General features: G+C 43.0%; 1 protein-coding gene across 1 annotated transcript in view; it reads left to right on the forward strand.

The window, feature by feature from the left end:
• Nucleotides 1–12,324, forward strand: part of TECTA (tectorin alpha) — a 293,627-nt gene that overhangs the window by 70,857 nt on the left and 210,446 nt on the right. Inside the window, exons 8-9 of the mRNA XM_086954233.1 lie at nucleotides 7,039–7,612; nucleotides 8,673–9,274. Of these exons, the coding sequence (XP_086810359.1) occupies nucleotides 7,039–7,612; nucleotides 8,673–9,274 (1,176 nt within the window). The remainder of the gene's footprint in view (nucleotides 1–7,038; nucleotides 7,613–8,672; nucleotides 9,275–12,324) is intronic.

Below are 12,324 nucleotides of genomic sequence, written 5' to 3' on the forward strand. Positions count from 1 at the left end.
CTCAAAAGTGTGTACATAGAGATTCGCCGGGGACGGAGCAAAAATACTTCCCATGCTCGTCCCTGACACTTGGAGCTAAGTAGTTTCCTCGAATTTAAAAAAAAATTCTTTCATCGCAAGCCTAGCCAGGGACATGATGAATTGAACCGGAGTGGGGGAGTCCAATGGTGTACTCTCCAGGATGGACATGATGGTCTCAAAAGTCTCATCCTGGGGTATGCTTTTGTCCTTATCAATGTTAATCGCACTGCATCAAACACCAAACCCATCTGAGCAAATTGCATTCCCCAAAAGATTTTTTTAAGCAGCACATTGATATTGAATGAATTTGTAAAGTGCAATATATATCTGGAGGCATCTTGGTCAGTCGCGTCTCGCATGACTTGTAGGTGGGGTCGCGCAGAGTTTTTTTTTAAAAAAAAGGTACCTTACGGTGTCCTGCACTGCCTCTGCTCCTGGACGGGTCCCGCGCCCGTGTTTTCTTGCTGCTTCCTGCTCTCCTGCCTCCAGCAGGAACAGGAAGCAGGCATCCTCCCTCCCCTCCCCTAAGCCAATCACAACACTGCAATGGCAGCATTGTGAATGGTGCTGACGGCACCCAGCCGGCGCCTGAAGGGAGGCCATTTTCTCTATGTAGGCTGCATGCAGCCTACATAGAGAAAATCCAGAGTGCGCATGTGTAAGAAATGGGATATCTGGTTGGCTGAGGTTTGCACCAAAGCCAGGCAGAAACCACCACTCTAGTCAGGCTAAGGGAGTTACACTCCTAAAATAACCCCTGCTCACCCCCTTGGTAGCTTGGCACGAGCAGTGAGGCTTTTCTTAGTGTGTAAAGCATTTGCACAAAACCAACAGTAATACAATGGACACTACACCAGTTTAGAAAATATCCAATGTTTTTTATATACTTAAACAAGACCAAATTCGATAAAAATCCTCAATACAGTACTTTAAAAATAGTTGCTTCACCAGATGTCTTTTAAATGGCAAAAGTACATTGAAAACACAGCTCGTACGAGTCAGTAACTCGGTCCGTGTCTACTGCGATGCTGAAAACAACAGAGTCTCACAGTTCTAGCTGACCATGTCGGTACAGGCCATCAACAGCGGGACAGACTCATTTACAGTACCTTTCTTAGTGCCGCTCACACAGAGTTGCGAGTCGGTCTTAGCATCCGTCGCGGTTGCGATGCAAAGTGGCAGTGGTGCATGGTGACTATCATCCAGACGGCATCAGTGAGGCCAAGGCGGGCATTGCAGGGAAAGACGGTGCTCGATGCGGTTCTAGCCAGTTGCAATGCAGGTGACAGAGCGGGTTTTGGCGTCCGTCGCGGTTACGGGCAAAGTGGAAGCGGTGCACGGTGCGGTGTCCCTCGATGCAGTGCGAGCAGCGGCTCGGTGACGATTGTCCAGAAGGCGTCGGTGAGACCACGGCGGGCGGTGCAGGGCAAGACGGTGCTCGAGGCGGTGCTGGCAAGTTGCAATGCAGCGACAGAGCCGGTTGGTGGGAATCGGTGCTGGCCAAGCCGGACAGCTGTACGTGACGAGGCGGTCACGGGTGTCGAGCCAGCAGCGACCGAGTCAGTGAGACTAGGCCAGCGAAGTGAAGTGAGACAGTGCTGGTTGCAGTGTCTTTCGATGCGATGCAGGCAACGGCCCGGTGACGATCGTGCAGACGGCGTCGGTGACACCAAATCGTACGGTACAGGGCGAGGTGGTGCAACCTGCGGTGCCTTCAGGACACAAGGCCAGCGGCGGAGTCGGTTGATGGAGTTGGCTGACTGAGTCAGTCGCAGTTCCCTCTTCTCTGTGGCAACAGAAAAAGCTGTTCCAGGAGCAGTACCCAGAGGTTGGGGAAGTCTTTGCAGTCCCTGAGACTTTTTAACAGGAGGCCAGCTCGGTTTCTGGCCCTTGGAGATACTCAGCACAAGTAAAGAACGTTCAATCCAGTCCTTCCACTGCCCAAGGCAGAAGCAGCAGCTGCAGGCCAACCCGACAAAGCAACAACACAGCAAAGGGGCAGTACTACTCCTGTTAGCTCTTCCAGCTCTTCTTCTTGAGAGGTTCCTTGATTCCAGCGAGATCTAAGTCTTGGGGTCAGGGTCCCAATATTTATACCAGCAATTCCTTTGTCCTCTGAAGGCAGAGGAACCTGGACCTAGTTGAAACCAGTTTGGGGTGCATTCTGCCAGGGTGCACCTTCTTTCTTTGTCAGTGTGGGCCAGGGTCCTCAGACGCACCACCGAAGGTGGAGCCAGCATTGAGGAAGCGAAAGCCCAGCCCTATTCAGACTCAGTTGCTACTCCTCCCACCCATCTATGTGTAGATGCGCCTATTCAGCCCGGCTGACTCACCCTGCCTCCCCCCGCCCCTGTCACACACAAACCAGACAGACAATACACAAGCTAGCAGAGGCGGGCTAGATGTTTAGGTCAGAAATACCTACTTTCTAAAAGTGGTATTTTCAAACCCAGAATGTTAAAACCAACTTCACTAAAATATGTATTTTATTATTCTGAGTTGAAACCACCTTTGTATGTCATCACCCTTCTTGTACTCTTTACCTTCATTCTTGGGGATGTGTACAATCCTGTCTGTGTGTGCTGCAGAGTTGCTGCCACCATCTGAGCCGGTTCTACCCTTTAGCTCAAGCTCCTTGATCATTCTCTCATGATCTATTGTCATCTTCCTTTCCTCCAAGGCTATTCTCTTGTCTTCTCTCTCACTCTCTATCCTGAGTTTCTCCAATTCAAACTTTCTTGCCTTACGCCTGTCCTCCACCTCCTTTGGGGACAAGCTACTGCTGCCTGGCCTGGAGGGCTCCCCTTCTCCCAAAAGCACATCTCCCCTTGGGTCAAACTCATCCACCTCTCCACTGAGATTACCAGATTGCCCACTGGCATGTCTGGCTGCTACCCAGGACCCCGGCGCCTTTTGTAGCTCATCCTTCCTGGTGAGGCCTCTGACCTACAATTTCAGGTTTTTTCAAATCACTTTCAATTCCTTGACATTGTAGATTTCCAATCCATCCTCCTCAAAAGCAATTTCTACTGATGCAGCAGATTATGCAATGGATTCAGACATGTTGAAGTAGCAAGTTCAAAGTTGGCAAGATCAAAAATAGGCCAAAAAGGAAAAGAACCAGTATGTCGTACGTAATGGTCTGCGATATGGTAGTAGTGCACACCAATCACTGTAAGTCAAGTGAAAACACAAGTCCTATCCTCACAGCTGACAACCAATATCTGGTTGGCTGAAGTTTGCACCAAAGCCAGGCAGAAACCACCACTCTAGTCAGGATAAGGGAGTTACACTCCTAAAATAACCCCTGCTCACCCCCTTGGTAGCTTGGCACGAGCAGTCAGGCTTATCCTAGAGGCAGTGTGTAAAGCATTTCTACCATGTTCCCTGAGTCAGTTAGGATCATAGGACGTAATGATCAAACTGCCCATTCTGGCCTATGGAGAACAGGTAGCCTTGCAATAGTGAAAAACGAATTAGGCTGTAATTCATTATCAGGGCATGCCACACACACCAGGGCATGCTGCCCATGGGGGTACCTTGGGCCTACCTTAGGGGTGACTCACATATAGAAAAGGGAAGGGTTAGGGACTTGCAAGTGTGTGCACTTGCCAAGTCGACATGGCAGCCCCAGGCTGCGCACAGGCTCTGCATTGGCAGGCCAGAGTTACACTTTAAGGGCTGTTTGCGTGGGTGGCACAATCTATTGCTGCAGCCCACCAACAGCATTTTATTTAGAGGCCCTGGCACTCGCAGTGCACTTTACGAGGGACTCACACATAAATCAAATATGCCAATCATGGAAACACCGATCGATAACTCATTTTATACAGGAGCACTTGCACTTTACCACTGAACAGGAGTGAGGAAAGTGCGCAGAATCATCACACCAGCAAATACAGAGTCAAAAACTGGAGATCAGAAAGCAAAAAGTCAGGGGAAACACGCCCAAAGATGCCAGGTCTAACAGCATGACTGATTTGGTCGGTACCAGAGGGCCAACCAAACAGTCAGGGTCCATAACATTGGGCAAGCCACTTCTCCCCGACCCGCCGGCCCCAAACAGGCATACCATTCTGCATTCTCGCAGCACGAGAAGCAGAAACATAAAATGGTATTTAAAATACCATTTTATGTTTTTGCCTCTTGCACTGTGAGAATGCAGTGGGGCAACACTCCTCCACCCTAATGGAGAAGCCGCCCTGGTGTTGGTGCTGTCTGTGTTCAATGAAGAAAGTGCCTTCATTGGAGAAAAAAAGGATTTTTAGAGATTTTCTGAAAGTCAGAAGAGTGGTTGAAGATTTCAAAGATTGAGGGAGACTCTTCCATTTAAGGGCAGTACATCTGATCAAATTCCTGCCTTCCCAGGATATGCACTTGTTGAGGGAAAGGTGGCTACCAGATTTCTAGAGTGACTGGAGCATAGAGATCTGCCTGGGGAGTACCATTTAAAGTCATTCTTCAGGTAGTCAGGGCCAATTTCATGAAGTGCCTTATATGCTACCTACTCGCCAGACTAGCTGACATTGGTGTTACCGGCCCTGCACTTGATTGGCTAACCTCATTCTTAGATAACCGCACACAACAAATTTGGCTGCCTCCTTTTGCCTCCACCCCTAAATTACTTTCTACAGGTGTTCCCCAGGGGTCCATCTTAAGTCCCCTACTTTTTAATGTTTATCTTACCCCTTTGATTTACCTTGCTGAACAGTTGGGTGCAAAAATTATGGCATACGCCGACGACACGCAGCTTTTGTTTACCTGGCCCAGAGGTAACTTAGATACGTCGGTGGCCCAACATTGTTTGTCCTCTGTCTTTCAATGGTTAGCACGTGCCCAGCTGAAATGCAACGAAAGTAAATCTGAGATCTTGTTGTACGGCTCTTTCCCTGAGGACTTTAATGAGCGTCTCTGGCCTGCTGATCTACCCCCCCCAAAAGCCACATCTGGCCCAGTAAAAAACCTAGGAGTCTGGTTCAGTAAGAACCTTAAGTTTGAGGATCACATTAAGAAACTCACGGGGGTTTGCTTTGCCACCTTAAAAACTCTACGTAGGTTCTTCCCTCTCCTGCCGAAAGAAGCAAAAGAGACCGTTATTCGCGCTTTGATTCTCTCCAGGTTGGATTATGCGAATGGACTGTTTGGTGGATTACCAACATACTTGATTCACCGCCTCCAGGTCATTCAGAACGTTGCTGCCAGGCTCCTATTCAATGTTCCTAGGCGCTCCAGTGCTCGCCCCCTGCTGTGTGCCCTCCATTGGCTTCCTGTTGCCCTCAGGATTCAGTTCAAAATCCTAGTGATGGCCTATCGAGCTATCCATCAAACTGGCCCTATTTACTTGTGGAAAAGGTTCCGTTTGTATGTCCCTAATCGCCTTTTGCGATCGGCCAACCTGTGCCAAATGTCCGTTCCCAAATTCAAATACTGCAGACTTGGCGGCCAATCTATCTCGGTAAGAGCAGCTAAATCCTGGAACATCCTTCCCCTTCACCTAAAAACTGCTTCGACTCTCAATGTTTTTAAGAAAGGACTAAAAACTCACCTTTTTAATACAATAGCTTAAACTGTTTCCCTTATGTTCAGTTATTTAGTCATTAGCCCTCTCCCAAACTGTTCTGCCTTCAACGCGCCAGGATACTATTTTTTTAGTAATAGAGCGCGATATAAAAGCCTTAATAATAATAATAATAATAATAATAATAATAATAATAATAATAATAATAATAATAATAATAATAATAATAATAATAATAATAATGCTAGGCAGAGAGCCTTAATGCAATGCACCACTCAATATGCAGCCAATGTAGTTTACTTATGGCCTAGGATGCTGATTTAGACCTGGGGATGTTAAAGAGCATCCTTAACAGAACTGGTGCTTCTTTAAAAAACACATAAAATGATTCCTTTTGCAAAAACATCAGGGAAAGCAACTTCCTGAACTTCATGAAGGCTTTTGGTCATCCCTTGGAAGATGGAGAAAGCCAAGAGGGATCATTGCACACATTGTTTATGTTAATGTACTGGTATTTGTTCTCAATGACAGCAAAGTAAAAGTGCCATTCAATCTCCTCCATTATGCATATGGGAATGCCACAGAGAGAACACAGTTTCAGGCCATTATTCGTAATTTAATTTGACAAATTTGTCAATAAACGTATACATTTTTCTTTCCACAAAAGATGATACAAAGTGCTTGAAAAGTTAAAATGTGATTAAACGGCGGGTGAGGTGGGAACATTGAAAAACCAGATGAACAAAAAGTGGATCAAATGGAATCTAGATCCTTCAGACAGCAGTCAGTTATAGTTCTGTGGTGTCAATTTTAAGATGGCCACTTTCAATACTTACCATTGGGGGCATTGGATTGACTCTGGCTCGCTCTAAGTCGCACTGGATTTACTTTTCAACAAAACTAATCATATTATTTGGTACTGAATTTTTGTTCTTAATCAAATGTTTGTCCAAAACATATTCCTAGGGAACAGTTTGATCTAAAAATATTTAGTGTTTGTTAAATAGCCCAGACCTTGCGTAGTCTCAATAATGTTTTTAATTTTACTCTTAAAAGTAAATAAATATAATGAAAGTTGCAAATATAGCATTAAATTAAAGAAATGCTTTCTCAGGAAATGCTGTTTTATAATGTCAATGCCCTTAGTCTTCCAATATTTATCATTTGAGAATATCACATTATAATAAAATGTCTTTGTTACTGTGACACCTGAGCACAATTACTCATGCTAGTATTACTTGTTTATCTTTATGAAAGAGAATCCTAAAAAACTAAATTATTTCTTATGGGTGTAAATATGTATATATGTGGGAGTTTGTCTTAGCTTATATACACGAAAATGAAGTGCATCAGCAGTGACATTTCATTTGTAGAGCAAGGCTGAGGCGAAAGGATGCTCCAAGAATGCATGTGGTTGTTTAAAGCCTAATTGTGTGTTGCAAATTTTTCAGAAGTCTGAAAGTTTAGAAAGTCACTAGACAATTTTATTTCCACCGTAGGTGAATGGCTTTGAAGTAGAATTGCCATATTTCCACCCGACTGGGAAGCTGGAGATTTACCGTAACAGGAATGGGACTATAATCGAGTCCAACGGATTGCTCAAGCTCCAGTACACGGACTACGGGTTGGTCTCCATCAGCTTATCCACATTTTACTACAACTGCACAGGAGGGTTATGTGGTTATTTCAACGGGAATGGAGATGATGAGTTTTGTTTCTCAAATGGAAAATGCACTGACAACTTGGATGTTTTCTTGGAGAGCTGGACAACCTTTGATGAAATCTGCAATGGGGAGTGTGGTGACCTCTTGAAAGCCTGCAACAATGACTCTGAACTCTTGAAGTTCTACCGGAGCAGGTCTAAGTGTGGAATAATCAATGATCCAAGCAACAGTTCATTCCTTGAGTGTCATTCAGTGGTCAACGTCTCTGCTTACTACAGAACCTGCCTCTTTCGTCTGTGCACAAGTGGTGGGAACCAATCAGAGCTCTGTGATTCAGTAACAAGGTATGCTAGTGCCTGCAGGAATGCCGCTGTGGATGTTGGCCAGTGGAGAAGTCGCAACTTCTGCCGTAAGTCAACATAATTTTTTTCTGTTTTCCTTAGTGTCAGCTGTCAAATGCAATGTTTTGAATATGGGAGGTTCTTTACAATATGAGTTTGGGAAAGTTAAAGTGGTATAAAGTATCTTGTATTTATTTCCTTCTTAAGGAGGCATTTTACTATTTTTGGAAGAAAAATGATAATTTCTAGTATTTACTTTTAGTCTTCACTAGGGTTGTCAGATTAAAATCTGGGTTCGATAATCACAGTGAGCCAGATTCATCAAAATATATACTCCTGTAGGTTTACACCCTCTCATGGGTGCAAGTTATTGAGTCTGTGGACTTGACAAAGGTTTCCCCAAGCATGGCTGGAAACCTTCAATAGCCAATGGTTACCAGGCATGCTCTGGAGAACTTATGTGATCTCTGAATTACAGCCATGCAGACTCATATCCTCATGCATAATTGTTCCACATTATACTACGGCACATGTGCCAATGCTTCCTTATGTGTGCAGTTTTATTTTTCCCATCCATTATTTCTCATTTGAGAAAATATATTTCTCTATGGATGACATCCTTGCCCCACTACCTGAAGCAACTTTGGGTGTGTCCACTTTCCATTCTGTTCAAGGAAATTGATTTATTCCTTTCTCTGAGAGGATTAAGGGGGATCACATACCTACGCAGGTGGTCTGTTGAGCTCTCTGGGTTGAAGGAGGTCTCACCTCCGTTCAAACAGGCCGATCACCTACTCTATTTAGGGAAAACCATATTTTCAGTGGTTTATTTTTGATAGATGTGTTCTAGATGACAAGCAGATGCACTTTCATAAGGAATAAAGACCTACATAGATATGGGGTTAAGAATAGTAAATCCACATTAACTTACATATACTTATTTCAGGATATTGCAGTAGTTGATATTCTAGACACACTATTATAGAAGAATGATATTTAGAATTCAGTTTTGTAGTAGAACAGCAAAACTTGTTTCTATATTTCTAAAGTCATCAATCTTCACTCAGCAATAAATGACAAAACTTAAAAATGTTCCAGTTACTTGACTAGTTGTTTTCTTCCTTTCAGCTCTTCTCTGTCCTCAAAACAGTCACTTTGAGGAATGCATCACATGTTCCGAGACCTGTGAAACCTTGGCATCAGGACCTTTGTGTGTGGACACCTGTGCAGAGGGTTGCCAGTGCGATGAAGGGTTCGCACTCCATGGCACAAAGTGCATCCCGAGAACAGAGTGTGGCTGTAATTATGGGGGACGTCAGGTTTTGACCAATGCCACCTTTTGGGTAGATCAGGATTGTCAATCCTTGTGCTTCTGCAATGGCACTGACAACAATGTCTACTGCGAGAACACCGTATGCAAGGACGATGAATACTGCATGGAGGAAGTTGGTTTGTACTACTGCCAGCCGCGGACAGATGCCTCCTGCATTGTGTCAGGGTATGGCCATTACCTCACATTTGATGGGTTCCCTTTTGATTTCCAGAGCAGCTGCTCCATCATCCTCTGCACTACAGTGGTTGGGATCAGAGCCGACTCCGTTCCCAAGTTTACAGTTACTGCCAAAAATGAGGACCGTGACACATCACTAGCATTGTGGGTAAAGCAAGTAGAAGTGGAAGTGTTTAACTACAACATCGTCATCCATCGAGCTTACAAACACACTGTCCTGGTAAGAACTCTTATTCAGAATGCATTATTAGGTACTGTGGAGTGAGGCATGCTGGTCATGCTGGCCATGTAGCAAACATGGTTAAAGAAAAAAAACCTGATAAATCATAATTTTAGAATTAATCTGAACCACTTGTAATTGCTCTGAATATATTGTAAATGTAAATGTAAATGTACAGGAATTTATATAGCTCAAATCACCAAGCGGTTTCTAAGCGCTTGGTTAGGGAACCTGTCCTGGTATTCCCCTGTGAGATAACCCCGGCAGGGTATCCACAAGGTGAAAGCCAGGCATCCCGCCGCGAGGGGCCTTTGTGGAGATTAAGCAAGCTATTGCCCAGAGTCGCAGAGTGTGAACCCCGATTCAAGTAGGCACCAGAGCGAGAATTGTCGAGTCCATGGACATTTTAGGACTCAAGACCCCGCTGAGCCGGGAATTGAACCCTGGTCCTGGGCTGACCTCTGCTTCCAGGTCTGCCTCCTCTAACCAGTGAGCCACACTTCTCTTCTATTTCATCTGATTTTTTAGCTTGACTGTGTTATTTTAGGCAATGATCCAAAATATGCAAATCACACGCGTCCGTCCCCGAATGAACAGTCTTCAAGAAACTTAAAGGCCACATCCCATTGAAAGGGAACATCAGTGGCCACAGATATGTTTCAGCTTTCTTTGGCGTCCTCCTTGGTACTCATCTTGAGTTCTCCAGGTAGATTGTCTGTTGATAATAAAATGCAGAATCTGAATGCAGAAGTGTGTTGTAAGTGCTATTTAGTGTGTCCTTTGCTCTGTCTTGACTACAAATTACACCTCTTTCTCTGAAATTAAGAAAGAATTAAGGTAAAGCTAATTCTATCCTGTCTATCTGATAAATGTTGAACTAGATCAATGTATTAAATGTAAGGCATTCTCTCTTCACCCTACCGGCATTGTATTATAGATTAGTCCACCTCTCAGATAGATAGTGACCAACAATCCTCCGATTAACCCTTTCAGTCACTGTTTCCTTGGTCCAAAATGTACTGTTTTATCTTAAACCTGTATCTTACTGCATATTCAACTAGCTTTGTAAAGTTTGCAATAAGGTCAGCTAGCCATGATTTTGGCATTATAGGAAAAATAGGAAGTTAAGTTAAGTCTCTGCTAGATATTTGTTTTTTTCTGAGTTTCACAAGTGCTTAGCATTGATCCAGGCCTCAATCATTGTAAGGGTCCAGAATCAGCCCAACTGCAGCGATTCGAGCAAAGAATGGAATACTATTGAAATTGTGGGAAGTTGTGGGAAGTTCATCGAAAGCTCTCTTATTTGCTGGCCTGGCCATATATATATCATTATAACTTATGTTTTAGATAGTGCTTCAAATTGCAGTTGCATTATTTCATATCCCAGTAAATAATCTGTGTTTTTGCAAGGTATTCTGTCATTAGGATATGAAATAAAAGGATGTTAGAGGATATCTCACAGTAGTCTGACAATAGGACTGGATTTGCACAAATATTTTCCTGGTCTGTCTTTGTGTTGGCAGCAGGTCCCATGACATACTTGGAGCATATGAGAGCTTTCTGGTACATAGGATCATGCCATACTGCAAGTTAAGTCAAGGATGTCTCAGCCTTGTACAGAATGGCAACTGCAGAATAAAGTCCTATTATTGTTTTTAATGCAACACTCAGATTAAGGAGAACAGAACTCAACAAACAAGACAGTGTGGGCTTTCTGATCACTCTTAGGGAATTTTGAGTAGGAAGGAGTCAGTTTCATGCTCTGATTCATAGGATGAGTTTGCTAGCCATAGTACACACCATTAAAATCAATGGGTTACAACCACTTACATTTTAGTGTCTAAATGATACCATTTTAGTGTCTAAATGTTACAGTGTAAACAAAAAAATATCATCTAGAAAGTATTATACTAAATAGCAATATTATGTATATATATATATATATATATATATATATATATATATATATATATATATATATATATATATATATATATATATATTCACTGAAACAACCATAGGTTATAGGCCATATATAGTTAGGAATTAGCATTTACAAAACCATAAAAATTCACTGAAAAAACCATAGGTTATAGACCATATATAGTTAGGGATTAGCATTTACAAAACCTTATTTTACTCGCACAAAACCATTGAAATTCGCATATATAGTTAGTTGAACTAACTATATATCGCGCACCCGCAATCCACTGCTAATGATGTCACATATTACATCATTCATGACATGGTCAGTGACATCACTGATGACATCTCAAATGACATCACTGATGACATCACTTATGACATCTCATTTGACATTACTGATTACATCACTGATGATATCATTCATGTGATAATACGTTGAACTTCTTCAGACTCTAATATAACCTTACATACACTCAGTGTAAACAGACACTCACAGACTGTCACTTATCCATGGAGTTACTCACACACCTAGTTAGTCATGCAAAGAATCAATCACACCTCAATTTCCTAAACTATACAGTTATACACACCTTACTTATTCAAACATATTCTAACACATATTTACTCTCTTATACAAGCACTGATACAAGTTTACAATGATCCATACAGCCACTCACACATTCACTGGCTCTTATGCACAGTTATTTATATATGTCAAGTCTCACATGTACTGTGTTTTTACATATGTACTTACTTTCACATGTAGCACTGAGATATCCATTCACTCACCAATACACTCATGCACACAGTCAACTGCCCATACAGCTGTTTCCACCTGCACTTTTGAACCCATACATCTAGTGAATCAACTGCTCACACATCTATGCACAGAGTCATTCACCTCCCAGCCACCCACACACATACTCAGTCTCCCATACAAATATTTGGGCAACCAATCAATAACCCATATAGTTACTCATATAGCTACTGATTAACACATGCAGCAGTTTACAGAACAACAGACATAATGATGCACAAATTAAGACAGTTTAGTCACTAACCCATGCACTCAGTGAGACACATTTAATCACTCACTCATACAGTCAGTCATGCACCTACTAAAT

This window comes from Lissotriton vulgaris, chromosome 2_1 (genome assembly GCF_964263255.1).
Source record: "Lissotriton vulgaris chromosome 2_1, aLisVul1.2, whole genome shotgun sequence".
NCBI lineage: Eukaryota > Metazoa > Chordata > Amphibia > Caudata > Salamandridae > Lissotriton > Lissotriton vulgaris.